General features: G+C 46.2%; 1 protein-coding gene and 1 long non-coding RNA gene across 3 annotated transcripts in view; one reads left to right on the forward strand and one right to left on the reverse strand.

Annotated features, from left to right (window-relative positions):
* The window catches only part of LOC131384117 (uncharacterized), an 18,380-nt gene extending 17,140 nt beyond the window's left edge, over nt 1–1,240 (forward strand). Inside the window, exon 3 of the long non-coding RNA XR_009214661.1 lies at nt 549–1,240. This is a non-coding gene — a long non-coding RNA (uncharacterized LOC131384117). The remainder of the gene's footprint in view (nt 1–548) is intronic.
* Nucleotides 1–17,851, reverse strand: part of LOC116473160 (major histocompatibility complex class I-related gene protein) — a 20,785-nt gene extending 2,934 nt beyond the window's left edge. The window contains exons 1-4 of one of the 2 annotated variants that reach the window (XM_032160845.2): nt 17,731–17,851; nt 3,375–3,635; nt 2,401–2,676; nt 174–362 (exon numbers count right to left, since the gene is read on the reverse strand). In XM_032160845.2, the coding sequence (XP_032016736.1) occupies nt 174–362; nt 2,401–2,676; nt 3,375–3,635; nt 17,731–17,797 (793 nt within the window). In that variant the 5' untranslated portion in view covers nt 17,798–17,851. Of the gene's footprint in view, nt 1–173; nt 450–2,400; nt 2,677–3,374; nt 3,636–17,730 lie in introns of both variants that reach the window. The other variant, XM_032160843.2, reaches the window with a different exon arrangement.
* Between the last annotated feature and the right edge of the window lie 234 nt (nt 17,852–18,085).

Consider the following 18,085-nt stretch of genomic DNA (forward strand, 5'->3'; position numbering starts at 1 on the left):
TATGAAGGCGTCCTGGTCCCAAAAAGTGTGAGAACCACTTATTTAAAAGACCCATTCTAAGGCACACTGAGTGAGGCAGTGATCTATCCTCCCCTCCCTGGCAGGGAGCATGACTTCCTGCTCACCCCTTTCTCCAGGCTCTCTCCCCAGACAGCCACGATCCCCATCCTTACCCTGGGGGACCTGAAGAACCATGTGGACACCGCAGTGCTCCACATGACAGGAGTAAAGGTTGCTGCTCTGAGGATCAAGCTCAACTGATGCCCACATCTGATAGGTTCCATCCCCACTGGGAAGAATGTCTCCATAATCCATTTCTTGGACAATTTCTTCCCCGTTTTTCATCCATGTCATGTAAATTTCTGGGGGGTAAAAGCCATGAGCTTTGCAGAAGAGAATTGTAACTCCTGGAAAAGTTTCTTTGCGATTTACTCTGACCAGTGGGGGCTCTAGGAAGAAGAAGCTAAAGTTAAATCAAAGTGCTTTATGTACTGAGCGTATAATATTAGAACTTGGCAACTGACTTTCCTAATTTTTCTTTATTGCAGAAAACTTCTAAAGTTAAGAATGACCCAGAACTCAAGTTCATCAACAACAAACTTATGTATGTGTACCTTCCACGACGGCAAGGTGCTAGGTAGTGAAGAATGTGGAGTTGGGCCATGCTCCATCCTCTAAGCGGGGAAAGTCATACAGCTTTGACTGTTTGGAAAGTGTGCTGGGGTTGTTTACTAGTAACCTTTGAAATACCTTTATGTGTCAAGGAAAACTGACCCACCAAACGTGTAAGTGACTGTTCCCTATAAGTAAGTCAGCAACGGATTGGAGATTAGAACTCCTTGTTCTCAGCTCTGTGTTCAGTGCACATAAATAACACAGCCATCCCTACTCAGTTTTGGCTCCGAATTGCGTTGTGTACTTGCGCTGGCATTTTGATGACTGCCATCAGGTACAAACGTATGTAGTAGATCATGCCATGGTTGTGTCTTCGAAGAAATTGATATCATAGAAGGGCTCTAGCAGTGACACCAAAGAAGTATCCACGTGTGACCTTGCTTCCTCGTGACTACTATTAATTTTCCATACAGTCCTGTCCTTAATGTTTCTTCCTGAAATTGGGTCAAAGAGCCATACCAAGACCAAAGGCACTATCTGGGGGGACTGCTTCCCGCTCATCTCTGACTTGCCTCCTGACCCCCACCTTATCATCGGCCAACCCAATACGGAGAAGAGCCTTCACTCCAACAATGCTTTCCTTGTCTCTTTACCGAGGCATGATATTTGGTAGCAGAAAAAGGCTTTCCAACATTAAAGGTAAAATAAATGCTACCAGGAGGGACTGTGCTTTTTGATAGGGCCTGTAAGAAATTAATCCAAGATCCTTTTCTAGGAATGTGTTTTTTCTTTTTTGTTGTTGTTTTGTTTGTTTTTTTAGGAGTGTGTTTTGACCAAAAGGTTGAAAATCCATTAGGACACTGAATGTAGATAGATGCCTGGAGAGGGGAGCTTCCCATAATCTTCCCACACACATTGTATCTAGGAGTTTCCTGTAGCATCATACAGACATGATTAATTTTGAATAACAAGATCATAGATGAAAAGTTCTGTCTGAACTAAAAGTTGACCAACTGAATCATATCTTTAAGGTATAAGAGGAGCTCTTTGCTGAAAGGAATCTTATCATTAATACTTTTTTTTTTTTTTTAAATAGGGTCTTGCTCTGTGACCCAGGCTGATCATGATCATGGCTCACTGCAGCCTTGACCTTCCAGGCTCAAGAGATCCTCCCACCTCAGCCTCCTGAGTATCTGGGACTACAGTCATGTGCCACCATGCTCAGCTAATTTTTTTTTTTTTAATAGAGACAGAGTCTCACAATGTTACCCAGGCCAGTCTTAAACTCTTGGCCTCAAGCAATCCTCCTGCCTCAGCCTCCCAAAGTGCTAGGATTACAGGCGTGAGCCACCATGCCCAACCTCATTAATCCTTTAGTAAAGCAGAGACCCTCTGTTTGTCTTGGTAAATCCAGATTTTTACTCCTACTGGTGGTGTGTGAGCCCTTTGTTAACTAAACAGTTTGTAAGAATTGCTCTATCTCCCAAAGAATTTCCCAGCTTATCATTGATGGAATGGAAGAATTTGCCTCAATAGATCCCCAAAAACAAGGTGCCTTTGGAGGTACTCCACTCTGTCAAGACAAGGGGAACTGTCAAATCTTGTCAAGATGCCACTCAAAAGTAACCAGGGAAAGTTCTCGTGGGAGTTCTAGCCATGAGATCATGATAGGCCAACTAAAGAGATGGCTTTCAGGATACAGTGGATATAACCTAGATTAAAAGAGTTATGTATAAAAACAGTTGTTCAAGCAATGTGGGAATGAGGCCTTCTCTTTCTCTTTACCTGTTCTCTGTAGGGTGTCTTTGCCATACTCCAGGAATCTCTTTAGCCAGGCAATACATTCTTCTTCCAGCCAATTCTTTTGATATTGCAACTCATGCTGATTGGCCTCCCATGCCCTCTTGATGGTGTGAGCCACATTATCTACAGCCAGCCAGGAGAGGGTGTCTTTACTGAAGATCAGGAAATCCTGCCCGTCATATGCATACTGCAGAAATCCTGTGGTGCTTCCATCCTCCAGCAGCTCACAGCCAGTCATTCCCTGGTAAGTGTGAGACCCTGGAACACACACGCAAGCCCAAAGGGGTCCACACAGGGACAGAGGTAGGTTCTCAAGTGCTGGGAGCAGGGACATGGCTGGAAGCATCCTTTGGTCTACTTTACGTCACCCCCCAGGCCTGCCGTGGCATTGCCGAGTCCCCAGGAGGTCCCTCTTATGGAAGCCCACCTGACAGCAGGTATCTGTGAAGTACCTACTGCCTGTCAAAGGAGTGTGCTAATTCCCGCTTTGGGGAGTTATTCTGTAATGGGAATGACTGATAAACTTTGTGGCTATTCTGAGTGCAGTGGAGGAGGCAGAGAGATGCAGGAGCCAGAAATACCCCTGGGAAAGTTACTGTCAATATGCATAAGCAAGTCACTAGGCCTGGCTACCAGGAAGTGAGACACAGAATGGGCAAATTTAGAATGGGAAAGGACATGCATATCAGAAGCCTGAGTGGAAATGGGATGCAGATACGGATACAGAGATGGGGAAGAGTGGGTGGGGCAAATGACAGAGTGCTCCTGGGGGAGTGAGGGACAGTCCAGAAGATGCACAGGCAGATGGAAGGCCCTGAACTCCACCAACCTGATTTCTCAGGCTTTGCCAAAGCCACAGCAGGTGCAATTCAGCATCCGCTCATTGGAGATCAGCCCAGGGGTCTATGCGGGGTGGGGTGGGATGGGGGAAGCTTCTATCTCTGCCGCGTGCACACCTGAGTGATTGTAGTGCCTCTGCAGGCGCTTCAGTTCCACCTTGAATGTCTGCTGCAAGCCCCTCAGCAGCTGAGTGCCCCTCTCCCAGTGATCAGGCACGAGGTTCTCTGCCATCCATGGGGCCCGCGGCTCCTTCTGCCGAGTGACACTGTCATATGTGGTGATAGGGTGTGAGTCCACATACCCAACTGAAATAAATTCAGGGACCCCATGGCCAGGATCCGAAATGCCCAGGCCAAAATATCTCAGAGAGTGCGTCCCTGGAAAAGAGGCAAAGAAGGAAGACATGTAGGATCCCAGATGATCCAGATCCTTCCACTGCATTCATTTAGCCCCACACGAGTGCTCCCTACTCAGCTGTACCCAGGCCTCCAGGCCCCAGCTGCCATTTCCACTTACAGAACCACAGAACCCAGGAACCGGGGCCTGGACAGGACTTTAGAGCTCCAGACCAACGACTTGGAGCCTTTCTCGTTCAGGTTTGCAAATGCAGGATGGAATTTTATAGGTAATCTCAATTCGTAGACAAAATACAAAGTGCTGCTATGGTTGTAGGGGGAAGGGGGAAGACCACTCATTGGGGATACCGGGGGAGCTGTCCCTGTGGGAGCCCTCGGGAACTCTGAAGGCTTGAAAACCCTGATAACGCATCCCTCTTCTTTTACCAAAGAAGCCTCTGGTGAATAAATGAGGACCCTCACTCCACCTCTGTGTGTGCACGTGTGGGCATATACACACAGGCACACAAACACATGCACTGAGAATTTTTTTTTTTTTTTGAGACAGAGTCTTGCTCTGTCCCCCAGGCTGGAGTGCAATGGCATAATCTCTGTTCACTGCAACCTCCGCCTCCTGGGTTCAAGTGATTATCCTGCTCCAGCCTCCCAGGTAGCTGAGATTACAGGCACACACCACCACGCCTGGCTAATTTTTTGTAGTTTTAGTAGAGTCGGTGTTTCATCATGTTGGCCAGGCTGGTCTTGAACTCCTGACCTCACGATCTGCACACCTCGGTCTCCCAAAGTGCTGGGATTATAGGCATGAGCCACCGCACCCGGCCGAAATTTATTCATTTTATTTTATTTATTTTTTTGAGACGGAGTCTCACTCTATCGCCCAGGCTGGAGTGCAGTGGCACAATCTTGGCTCACTGCAACCTCCGCTTACTGGGTTCAAGCAATTCTCTGCCCCAGCCTCCGGAGTAGCTGGGATAACAGGCACTCGCCACCACGCCCGGCTAATTTTTTTGTATTTTTTGTAGAGATGGGGTTTCACCATCTTGGCCAGGCTGGTCTTGTACTCCTGACCACGTGATCCACTCACCTCGGCCTCTCAAAGTGCTGGGATTACAGTGAGCCACTGCGCCTGGCCTATTTATTTTATTTTTTATTTTTTATTTTTTTGAGACAGAGTCTCACTCTGTCACCCAGGCTGGAGTGCAGTGGCGTGATCTTGGCTTACTACAACCTCTGCCTCCCGGGTTCAAGTGATTCTCCTGCCTCAGCCTCCTGAGGAGCTGGGACTACAGGCGCGTGCCACCATGCCCAGCTAATTTTTGTATATTTTTAAAGTAGAGATGGGGTTTCACCACATTGACCAGGCTGGTCTCAAACTCCTGACCTCGTGATCCACCTGCCTTGGCCTTCCAAAGTGCTGGGATTACAGGCGCGAGCCACCGTGCCTGGCCTATTTATTTTTTTGAGACAGAGTCTCACTCTGTTGCCCAGGCTGGAGTGCAGTGGCGTGATCTCAGCTCACTGCAACCTCTGCCTCCCGGGTTCAAGTGATTCTCCTGCCTCAGCCTACTGAGTAGCTGGGATTACAGGTATGTGCCACCATGCCAGGCTAATTTTTGTATTTTTAGTAAAAACGGGGTTTTACCATGTTAGTCAGGCTGGTCTCGAACTCCTGACCTCATGATCTGCCCACCTTGGCCCCCCAAATTGCTGGGATTACAGGCATGAGCCACCATGGCCGGCCAAAAAATTTTTTTTTAAAGCACAGTGCTTTACCTATTATGTCAAACCACCTCTGTTAACCATTTTCATATTCTTTTTCTACCGTTTCTTCTCACTAAATAGTTATAAGGATTGTAATAAGGGTTAAAAGTAAACCAAAATGAAACAAAACTGTTTGGCCCTCCTTGCTGCTCCCACACAACTTCTCTCAGCTTGTCCAAGAAGCTTAGGGCCTGACGGAGACAAAGTGGTTTCAAGGTAGCATTATGGGTGGTGTTACGGGATCCAAGCTGGTGTGGGCCCTCAGGAGAGACTTCCAGAGAAGGTGATGTCTTAGGGAGGTCTCAGGGACAGGTAGGAGGTGAGTCGGCAGAGGGCTGGGAGGGGATGCAGGAGGGAGGGCAGGGGGAGCAGAGCAGAGACCACATGTGCAAGCGGGAGGTGCGAGAAGGCGGGGCGTGCATGGGAACCAGATGGCCTGGGACGGCTGGAGCACAGTGTCAGGCGTCACAGAGAAAGGCGATGCCTGGGAGGTGGAGCCCAGGCTGAGAAGGATACGTACCCCATGCCATGCCCAAAAGCTGGCAAATAGAAGGCATGCAGCCGCAATGGCTTTCTTCCCCTACTCTCCCTGCCGGTGTCTGCAGATGCCCATGTCCGAGCCTTTTGTCCTGTTATCTCCTGCCATTCTGACCCATCTAAATCCTTCCCAGTCCTCAAAACCCATCTCCAAAAACATTTCATCCCTAAAACAGGATCATCCCTAAAATTTCATGGCTGAGTCGAGATGACACATGGAGGCTCACATACCAGAGATCCAGGTATTTAAAAGGAATAAATCAATCTAACAAACTGTGAAATATGTTCTATCCCTCCACCTTGAGAGATTGCCCTTTGTATGGCTTCGAAGGCCAAGTTCAAATTAAAAAATCTCACACTATGTGAAGTTCTGGGCCTGAATGGGGCGGCACAGAGAAAGCTGGTGTCTCCCTCCAGTCCCCGGCCCTCAGCCTGAGACTCACCTCTTTTTCTTCCCGTTTCTTGCTCCTTCCAGCACTGCCAAGGGCCTCCCACAAACACCTCTACTTTTTCATTCAGGCTCAGCCACAAACTGCCTCTTGTCTGAGCTTGTCCTGGGCTTAAGTGATCCTCCCACCTCTTGGCCACCCCTCGGGCCCAGCAAGGCCCACAAGGGCAGCCAGTCCACCCTTAGAAGGATGGGCCAAAGTGAGAGTTTGTTGTGTAAACCTCAGCAGCTCTGAGTCAGCTGAGTGGGGAACTCCAGGTTCCTGGTTGCCTGGAGTCTGGTCTAGAGTGGAGGGGCCCAGACACAGGGTGACCACCTCCCCTCAGCCTCACGCACTCCTCGCTCTGTGGGAAGGGATGTGGGTAGTAGAGGGCCAGAGTGGGGCTCTCTGAATGTGGGGCCATATCCAGGGGCTTCTCTTGCCTGTGTCTAAGAACTGTAATACACAACACTTCCCCAGTCTTTCCAGATTGCCCAACCTGCTGCTGCCATCATCTTTAGGACCTCCCCTACATTCGGATCTTCTAACCCGGCCCTTGCCACTATAGAGAACCTTGCAAGGGTGAATACCACTTAATGATATGCATTCCTTCCTCCTCATTTATAAGCATATAGTTAAGAAAAAAGATCAGGCCAGGCACAGTCACTCACGCCTGTAATCTCAGCACTTTGGGAGGCTGAGGAGGGTGGATCACGAGGTCAGGAGACTGAGACCATTGTGGCTAACATGGTAAAACCCCCTCTCTACTAAAAATACAAAAAATTAGCCGGGCGTGGTGGCAGGCGCCTGTAGTCCCAGCTACTTGGGAGGCTGAGGCAGGAGAATGGTGTGAACCCGGGAGGTGGAGCTTGCAGTGAGCCGAGATCACGCCACTGCACTCCAGCCTGGGCGACAGAGCAAGACTCTGTCTCTAGGAAAAAAAAAATAAAAAAAGATCAGACAAAAAAAAAAAAAAATCAGCTCACAAAGTAGTTGGATTAGCTTGTGTGCTACAAGTTTGTTTATATTTTTCTTTTCTCTAAAAATCCTTATGAAATAACTCATAATGTGCAGGTTATCTTTTAGAATTGACCACCCCAAGGCCAGGGTACCCTTACCTTGCCTACTAGGAGAAACAGAAGGCCCTGAGAGGTATCTCCCAGAGCAACTGATTGTACTAGTTAGTGTGTGTATGTGTGTGCGTGTGTGTGTGTGTGTGTATATGACAGGGTTTTGCTCTGTTGCCCAAGCTGGAGTGCAGTGACATGATCACAGCTCACTGCAGCCTTGAATTCCTGAGCTTAAGTGGTCCTCTCACCTCAGCCTCCTGAGTAGCTGGGACTACAAGCGAATGTCACCACTTCTTTAATAGAGACAGGGTCTATGTTGCCCAGGCTGGTCTCAAATTCCTGGCCTTAAGTGATCCTCCCACTTTGGCCTCCCAAAGTGCTGGGATTAGAGATGTGAGCCACCATGCCCAGCAATTGATTGTACCTGTTCTGTAAAATCATTGTTAGCACTTCTTTATTCCTGCTCCTGGAGCTGGGGTATAGCAGTTTGGCAGGGTTCAGAGTAGGTATTCCCGCCCCATGGGTTCCTCCCTCGCAGGTGTTATCCTGCATGTGGGCTGCAATACTGAACAGGATGGAGGCTGGCCTCCCACAGGCTGGGGCAGCATAAGGTCCCAATGTCCCTCTGTATTGCTTTGACCTTTTACTTCCCCCTTCCCTTCCTATGGTGGGTGAGGGCTTGGGTTGGGAGGGAAGACAGTGGAAGCCTCTGGGGTAGCCATGAGAGCCTCTTGCATAAGAGTTTGGTTCTTATGCAAACAAGAGCCAGAGATTGCATCAGAGCATGAGTTCTGTCGTAAAACCAACAGCTACCAGATTCTGCCTTCTGTTTCCCTCTGCTTACTACCTTCTACCTGCTTCGCAATCTTAAAGCACTTAAGAACAGGGACTTAGCTTTTTTCCTTTGTATTTCCTGCAAAGCTTAGCACAGGGACCTTGGCACATGGTAGTAGCTTGGTAAATATTTGGTGAATTAAATTGTTGGTGAAACACTTTATTTCTGTGGTTTGGAATAATGAAATATGCTGAAATGAATATGAATCTATTTAACCTGGATCTTTTTTGAGACAGAGTCTCGTTCTGTCGCCCAGGTTGGAGTGCAGTGCATGATCTCGGCTCACTGCAACCTCTGCCTCCCTGCTTCAGGCAATTCTCCCTGCCCCAGCCTCCCAAGTAGCTGGGATTACAGGTGCTCACCATCACTCCCGGCTAATTTTTGTATTTTTTTTTTTAGTATAGACAGGTTTTTGCCATGTTGGCCAGGCTGGTCTTGAACTCCCGACCTCAGGTGATCTGCCTGCCTTGGTCTCCCAAAGTGCTGGGATTATAGGCATGAGTCACCGCACCCAGCCTAAAAAATATTTTTGATTTGGCCGGGCGTGGTGGCTCATGCCTGTAATCCCAGCACGTCTGGAGGCTGAGGTGGGCGGATCACCTAAGGTCAGGAGTTCAAGACCAGCCTGACCAACATGGAGAAACCCCGTCTCTACTAAAAATACAAAATTAGCCAGGCATGGTGGCGCATGCCTGTAATCCCAGCTACTCGGGAGGTGAGGCAGGAGAATCGCTTGAACCTGGGAGGCGGAGGTTGCGGTGAGCCGAGATCGCACCACTGCACTCCACCCTGGGCAACAAGAGCAAGACTCCATCTCAAAAAAAAAAAAAAAAATCATTTTTGATTGAAGGGAAGGCTGGTGAATGGAGAGTCGAACTGCAATCTGGGATCTGCAAAAAGTACTATATATATTCTGCAATTGATTTTGAAATAGTTCTATTTTTTCACATCTGGAAAGTTTTGTGGCTACACTGGAGGTACACAACTGTCTAAAGAAGGAGGCCCCAAAAGGAGGAACAAGTTGTGAATATTATTTCTCACACTTCCTTAATATTCATTTGTATATCCAATACTTCTTCTGTGCCAGCCACTCTTCTAGGCCCTAAGCTTGTACCAGACCAAACAGATAAAAATGTCTGCCCTCATGGAGTCTACACCCTAGTGGGGGGAAGGGGAGAAGACAGATTAGAAAATAAAACATGTAATTTTTTTAAAGTACAGTGGAGAAAAATAAAACTGCAAAGAGGAATGGGCAACACTACTTAAAAAAGGAAGGCCTATTAAGGAAGGTCTCCTACAAAGCTGAATTCTGAGCAAGTGCCTGCAAGGAGTTGGGGAGACAGGCAGGTGTCTGGGGACAGCAGTCTGGACAAGAAGGGCCATGCAAAGGCCCCAGGAAAGAACATGCCTGGCACATTCCAGGAGCAGCACAAAGGCCTGTAGCTGGAGTTGAGGGAGTGAGGGGAAAAGAAAGAGGGAGGAATCACTTCCATAATTATTCGTGGGAAAAAAACCCCACGGAGAGCAGACCCCAGGCAGAGAATGTGGAGAGGAGAAAAAAGAAGGAAGAAAAAAAGATGCTGTGTTGCTGAGCTAAGCTGGGTTGGTGTAGAACATCCCCTGGAATCTGGGTTTTCTATTTTTATGATCTCTGGGGTCTACATTCCTGCTAGATGCCAACAAACCAAAAAACCTCCAGTATTAACAACTTGGGGCATTAGTGCCCAATAGCAGGATTTATTCCAGGTAAGTATCACCAGCATCATCTCCAAACATAATATGTACAATTCATGTAACTTTGCTTTCTTATAAAAATGTAATTTTCGTAAGAATTTGCATTATCTGAAGTCAAAAGAGGTAGATAGAGAGAAATATGGTCTGTTGACAACACTGTCCAAGTAAGTATTGTGTCTTTTTTTTTTTTTTTTTTTTTTTTTTTTGAGACAGAGTCTCACTCTGTTGCCCGGGCTGGAGTGCAGTGGCGTGATCTCGGCTCACTGCAACCTCTGCCTCCCAGGTTCAAGCGATTCTCCTGTCTCAGCCTCCCAAGTAGCTGGGATTACAGGCGCCTGCCACCACACCCAGCTAATTTTTTGTATTTTTAGTTTCACCATGTTGGTCAGGCTGGTCTTGAACTCCTACATCATGATTCCCCCTGCCTTGGCCTCCCAAAATGCTGGGATTACAGACATGAGCCACCATGCCTGGCTGTGTCTTTCTCTCTCTCTTTCTTTTTCCTTCCTTCCTTCCTTCCTTCCTTCCTTCCTTCCTTCCTTCCTTCCTTCCTTCCTCCCTTCCCTTCCCTTCCCTTCCCTTTCCTTCCTTCCTTCCTTCCTTCCTTTCTCTCTCTTTCTTTTCTTTCTTTTTTTTTTTTAACTTCAATCTAATTCTGATTCCTGGTTTTGAAACAGTTGTTCTCCACCAGCCAGCCTTGACTTCAAAGTCCAGGCCCCTAAAGGATGGACTCACTCTGTCAGTCACACCCGTCCATCACTGGTTCAGCCCAGCGTGGCTCTGCTCCAGGACATCACAGCCCTCTCCTCTTCATTTGCCATGGGCCCAGTTACCCATCTGGTGCCTCCACAGGAACAAGTCATGCTTGCTCCTTAGCTGGGCTTTTAAAATGTTACCTCTGCTGTGGTGGGAAGTTGATTGACACATGTTCAGTCAATAACTCACAACAGAAAAGATGAGGAAAAGTCCAGGTACCCTCTCTCTCCTAGCACATTAAACTTTGTGATAATGTATATCCTACTAGGATTTGTTGCAGAGATAATCAGATTTTGAATCATTTGGAAAGGCCAATATTTGACCATTTTTGACCTACAAAAATGGCAATTGCATATCATTTGATCTAATCTTCCATTTCTCCTTTCTTGCCCTAATAATTTTGAAATTAAGTCTCTCTCTCCCTTTCCATGAACAGATAGATCATCAGCATCAACTCACTCATTAAGCTGAAATATACAATTTAGAACTTGGTCTTCTGTCTAAACCAGTCAAGCTACTTCTCAAAGGGCATCTCCTGCCCCGTCTCATCAGCTTCTGACAGATAGTGCTGGAGAACCTGAACAACACAACCAAAAAGCTCTTAGGCTAGGTGCAATGGCTACTTGATAGTTCTAAATCATGTTCCCTTTAACCTGTCCATTAACCAGTTGGGCTATTCTTACAAAAGGCTGTGAAAATCACTGGATTGTAAAATAATTGATGAAGTGTTTTCACACGTTCATCCATGAGGGCAATTTTTCTTTTCTTTTCTTTTTTCTTTCCTTTTTTTTTTTTTTTTGAGATGGAGTCTCACTCTGACACCCTTTTTTTTTTTTTTTTTTTTTTTGAGATGGAGTCTCACTCTGACACCCAGGCTGGAGTGCAGTGGCATGATCTTGGCTCACTGCAACCTCTGCCTCCCGGGTTCAAGTGATTCTCCTGCCTCAGCCTCCGGAGTAGTTGGGATTATAGGCACCCACCACCACACTCAGCTAATTTTTGTATTTTTAGTAGAGACAGGGTTTCACCACGTTGGTCAGGCTGGTCTCAAACTCCTGACCTCAGGTGATCCACCCGCCTCAGCCTCCCAAAGTGTTGGGATTACAGGCATGAGCCACCGCGCCTAGCCTCATGGGGGCAATTCTTATCTATTCAGTGGGGCCTCATGGGGGCAATTCTTATCTATTCAGTGGGGCCTCATGGGGGCAATTCTTATCTATGTACAAGGAATTGGAGGCAATGTTAGGAAGAGAAGAACAAATCAGATACCAGCTCTTTCCTCCAGGAATTTACAGTATTACTGGGGAGCTAAAGCACATAACAAATAAATGCAATGCCACCACACACGGCAACAAGCAGCAAGTGCCAGAAAAGAGTACCAATGGAGTGCTCCAGCCACTCAGAGAAGAGAGACCATGGTCCCATGAGAAGGGATCCACTGGGAAATGTTCCAAGGAGAAGGTGGCAGATCAGATGGGCCTTCAATGAGGCATAAAGGGCAGCAGCATCTTAGTCATCACAACTGTATTTGTTTATTGAGCATGTACCTTGTGTTAGGTACCATTCTAAGCCCTTGATAAACATGGGTTTCACTTATTCTTCTAACAAACTTTTGAGGTAGGTCTTATAATTCCAACCCACAGATAGAAAATAGGTACAGAGAGTCCGGGCATGATGGCTCATGCCTGTAATCCCAGCACTTTGCGGGGGCCAAGGCGGGCGGATCACCTGAGGTCAGGAGTTCAAGACCAGCCTGGCCAACATGGAGAAACCCTGTCCCTACTAAAAATACAAAAAAATTAGTTGGGTGTGGTGGCGCATGCCTGTAATCCCAGTTACTTGGGAGGCTGAGGCAGGAGAATCACTTGAACCCGGGAGGTGGAGGCTGCAGTGAGCCAAGATCACACCATTGCACTCCAGCCTGGGCAACAAGAGCAAAACTCCATCTCAAAAAAAAAAAAAAAAAAAAAAAAGAAAGAAAAGAAAATAGGTGCGGAGAGATTAACTGCCCACGATCATCCTTAGAATCCGTAAGTGAAGGAACCAGGAATCACACTGTGATCTCTCCATGGGAAGTCCCTCTACCTTAAGACTACCCAACCCTCCCTAGCGTAGGGGAAGCTTCCCAGGCCAGGCTGTCTCAGGCTTCTAGCCCCTGGATTATCACTGTTCTCTCCCGCCCCCTTGTGTCAAGGATGACTCACTGCCTCTGATTTCCCAGTCCCTGGGGCCACAGGCTCCAGACCTTCCTACATACAAGTGGCCGTGAGTCTTGACTGGATAAGCAGATCAACACAGTCTGATTATTTATTGGCTCTCTCAAGTAGTCCAATACCTTAATAAGGTAAAAATGATTATGATTCCTGGGAATGACTCTTTGGAATTTCGAGGATCGTGGGAATGAGGGGAGAAGTAGGTGGCAATATTTTTAGTTAAGGGGACCTTTGGACACATCTCAGACCATGTTCATGGATGGTTCTATGTGCAGCAAGAACCATTAGTCCTCTCTCCTAATGACTTGTCTAACAGGAACTTAGAGCATAAAAGTGGCAACTGTCACAAGTTTGGCTTGTGAGCTACTCTTCTGAGGCTACCCTTTTGAAGGTTGCCAATGTCTCACTTCATATAGGTATATTCTTTTCTGAATGTCCAGTAAGCACAGTCCTAGCTGCTGGAAACACAGCAATGAACACATGAAAGTCCCAGCCCTCTGAGATAATTTCTAGACAAGAGAGTGGCAATAAATACACATATAGTACAAGGTCAGGTGGAGATAAAGATTATGAAGAAAAGTAAAGCACAGAAAAGAGAGTGTGGAGAGGAGAAGGCCTGATCTTTTAGATAGAGGGACCAGAGCATGTGCATTTGAGCAGAGATGTGAACGGAGTAAGGAAGTGAGCCCTGTAGGACCATGTGGAGTTTTGGAAAACGAATGAATGAGCTCTGGTGTCTTTTTTCTTTCAGTACTCTCTATACACAATGATGACTATATGTCTCATGTTTCCCAGAAAATCCCAATTTTATAAATTTTATTCTTCTAAAATGATCCTTTGAAGTTATAACAAAATGTGACTTAATATGTATACTCTTGAAAGATTTTCCCCAATAAATATAAATTCAGACATCAGAAAAAACATCCTTTGTCATCTGTCTCAATTTGAGTTCCCTAAAATAAGTGTTCAAAGAGTCATGTGTTTGATCTTTAACTTAGGCTCCTTCCCTCCAGCTCTTAGCAATACTGTGGGGTAAGAGGATTGAGGTCAAGTGAGAATAGACAGATATTTCAACTAGTCAAAAGAAAAATCTGCAAATTAGTTGAATTTCTCAAGTTTAGATGGATTCAACGCCAATTAAAAAGAGGGCCTTAGGGAAGTGAAACATTGTCTTGGAGAAATTTCTATGGCATGTACCTTGGCAACAGCTCCATGGAAACAGACTGAAGTCTATCTAATAAAGTCTATAGAAAACGCCCATATTTTCTCATGTTAACTCTTTGAACTCAAGGTCACTTCTAAGCAGATAATATGCAAGTCTGTTTTTTAACACTAGCCCAGTTGGCAGCTTAGGGAGCTTATCCATCATCAGACCTCGCCTGTGAAGGACTCCACCATTCATGAAGTAGATTGATATAGCAGATTGATACAGCCATAAAAGTATGAGTAATATCAAGAGACTGACCTTGGTTATGTCGAGATGAAACACACAAATCACATATGGCTATTCATGAGAAATCCCAGCCCCCAGTCTGATTACACCCACCCATATCACCAATTCACAGTTTCACACAGGCTGAAATGAAGAACAAGATTAGTTGTAAAAACATGAAACATCTTTTTAATACAAATCCTGCAACTATAGTAAGCCACAGTTTTGAATTTTCAGTCATTATTACTGCCCGAGCTCTCTATGGCTCCGAGTCAAATAACTGTGATTTCTTAGGGACATTACCTCCGAACATAAATTCACCCAGCAAACATTTACTAAGTGCCTGTTGGGCACTAGGTAGTACCAGAGAAATAAGAAAAAAAATGAAGATACCTGTTTCTGTCTTTAAGGAGAGCCTCAAAGGGAAGATTTTTGTAAATGGAAAATTATAGAACTGTGAACAGGAGCTATGGGAGCACAAAGGAAGGAGGAGTCAACTGCAGGCTATGGAGTTGATGAAAGCAACACACTGGAAGTGATATTGGAGTTATGTTGACATTTCCTGGAGTAATGACCCACAACCCTGCAGTATCTCCTCCCTGTGTTTCCCCATCTATTACTGGTATATAGCTCCCATTCAGGGCTAGCACTAGGCATAAATATCAAGTAGACCGAGTCTTTTTTCATAATCTCATATCCTTTCCCAGCCAATATCCCTCAAAGCCAAGGAATGTTCAGTTGAAGGCAGGAAACAGCCTTCAAGCCAGATAGGTCACGTGAGGAGACCTTAATGAAGGGACTCCTTGCAGAGATATGGTCAAGGTTAACGGAACAAACAAGGATGATGGGCACCTGCAGGCTAACAACTATGGGAAGCCATTATCACCCCTAGGGCTTAAGAGATAAGAATAGCAAATACTGTTACTGAAGCCCAATGGGAGCTAGAACCAGGAAGAAGGGGTTATTCAGGGAAGACAGCATTACAGAAGAACACAGCTACTGCCAAAGACATCACAGAAAGTGGGGAAGGAGCAAGAAAGATGTATCCCAGCCTCTCTTTCCTCCCTGCTCTCTGACCTCTCTCCTTTCAGTGTCTCCCATTGTATGAACCCAAGCAGAAATCAGCTTGCAAGACAGTCTAGGTGATGCAGTCTAGCAGTCAGCCTCAAGGACACAGAACAGAACAGAGAAGGACGCACTCTAAGGAGTCAGAAGGAGAACAGCCAGCACCAAGTGACCTTCCCTTGCCTTTATAACTTACTTGTTTTATTTCCTGTCCCCCCAATGATCAAAGTGACAAGTCGTCACACCCAAAGGAGCAATGACATTGTGGAACAGCCCTGGACCGAGGGCCGGAAGATCTGGTCTCCTTCAGGTTGCTCCTTATGTGAGTGTGGTCACTCTCTAGGCCTAGAGAAAAATCTAGGCCTCGTCTTTACATGGGGATATTTTCTTCACCTACCACAAATAGTCAGTGAGATTGTCATAGGAGACAATATGTTTAAGGAATATTATTCCATATTATTGGAGAGTTCTTTGAGAATCACATGCAGGTAATATATAAGCTTTATTACTTCCAAAAATATCACCCTTTACTTCTCTCCTCCTTTCCTCTTTCATCTTCCGCCTCTTATCCTCACCCCGAATCTTTCCCATAAATGATTACACTTTCTGGATTAAATTTTCATGGAAGCAGAGACTATGTTTGTCTTGTTCGCTGCCATATCCCCCAAAGTGCCTGGCACATAGTAGGCCATCAATCAATATTTGAACAATTAATGTATGGATTTTTTTTTTGAGATGGAGTCCCGCTCTGTCACCGAGGCTAGAGTGCAGTGGCATGATCTCGGCTCACTGCAACCTCCGCCTCCTGGGTTCAAGTGATTCTCCTGCCTCAGTCTCCCGAGTAGCTGGGATCACAGGTGCACATGACCATGCCCAGCTAATTTTTTGTATTTTTAGTAGAGATGGGGTTTCACTATGATGGCCAAGCTGGTTTCAAACTCCTGACCTCAAGTGATCCACCTGCCTCGGCCTCCCAATGTGCTAGGATTACAGGTGTGAGCCACCACTCTCAGCCATATGATTTTAAATTTTTTTTATTTGTATAAATTTATGATGTACACATGCAATTTTGTTATAGCATAGATTGTGTAGTGGTCAAGTTGGGGCTTTAAGGCATCCATCACCCAAGTAACACACATTGTACCCATTAAGTAATTTCTCATCATCCACCCCCCCTTGCCCTTCCAAAGCTCCATTGTCAGTCATTCCACTCTCTATGTGCATGGGTGATTTGAAAGAACTCCTTCCTCTCATGTTCATCAGTCACACCTATGGTGGTGGCCAAGTCTAAGTTCTGGACACTGCCCACCAGTACCAGTCCTCAGCCCAGAGAGCAAGTGCCTAGGGCAGAGAAGCCTGGTGGTTCTAGCCCATGGGCCCTTTCCCCTATTTGAGGCAACAGAAGGCATTTGCTTCCCCAGTGACTTGAGCTCCCCGAACAATGAAAAACTCTCCCTTCTACTTGATTAATACTTCTCACCGTAAGTAAACAAACCCAGAGCCATGGTTTTATCTTTCTTGGATCTTTTGTTACAGGTAGGGCTTGTGTTGAGGAGGGAAAACATAAATAAACCTGAACAACAGATCTGCTCCACTGTTAATGCCTTTGAAACTCTGACTACATCCTCATGAGACTCTGGAAGTTAGAAAAGAGGAGAAACAAAAGTAAAAGAAAAAATATGAGCAGAAAAGAAAGGAGGTGGCCGGGCGCGGTGGCTCAAGCCTGTAATCCCAGCACTTTGGGAGGCCGAGGCGGGTGGATCACGAGGTCAGGAGATCGAGACCATCCTGGCTAACATGGTGAAACCCCGTCTCTACTAAAAAATACAAAAAAATTAGCCGGGCGTGTTGGCGGGCGCCTGTGGTCCCAGCTACTCGGGAGGCTGAGGCAGGAGAATGGCCTGAACCCAGGAGGTGGAGGTTGCGGTGAGCCGAGATCGCGCCACTGCACTCCAGCCTGGGGGACAGAGAAAGACTCCGTCTCAAAAAAAAAAAAAAAAAAGAAAGAAAAGAAAGGAGGCCATGCTCAGAGGGAAAGTGAGGAAGTTCCAGAGTCTTTCTAGAATGGCTCCCCCTCCCTCAGAAGGTGGTGACATCAAAATCCTACAAATATGAACTGGGAAACTGTTCAGGTAATCCATTGCTCCTGGAGTCCTGAGTGTAATACATACACTTTTCTGCCCCTGGCTTCTATATATTTCACCACAAGTTTTAGGAAGAAAAGCTGTGCCTTCTAGGCTGCCTCGACTTTGGAGTTAGGAGAGAAGAGAACGTGGGATACTCACAGGAATCGCTGTGCTTCACCATTAACACAATGATGAGAGGTAACAGGAACGCCATCAGTTCCCCCATAGTCCTTCTCTTTCCGGGTTTTTTTAACCAAGAACTGACAGGTCCCTTCTGAGAACCTCTTGGTGACACACAAGGCCTTCTCCCAGTAAGAACAGGGGAAAATATGCAGTGTCATCAGTTGCTAGGTTAAAAAAAAAAGATAAAATGAAGGCGTGAACACCTTCTTTGGTAACTTTTAACTCCTTGCTGGTTTCAGACACTGCTTGCTCCTTTTGGTGTATCTTCTTCACCCTATTCCCAATTTTTAAACATTTATGGAGCATAGTCATGTTCAAAGCACAGAGAAAC

The sequence above is a fragment of the Hylobates moloch genome, unplaced genomic scaffold (assembly GCF_009828535.3).
Source record: "Hylobates moloch isolate HMO894 unplaced genomic scaffold, HMol_V3 SCAFFOLD_8, whole genome shotgun sequence".
Taxonomy (NCBI): Eukaryota; Metazoa; Chordata; class Mammalia; order Primates; family Hylobatidae; genus Hylobates; species Hylobates moloch.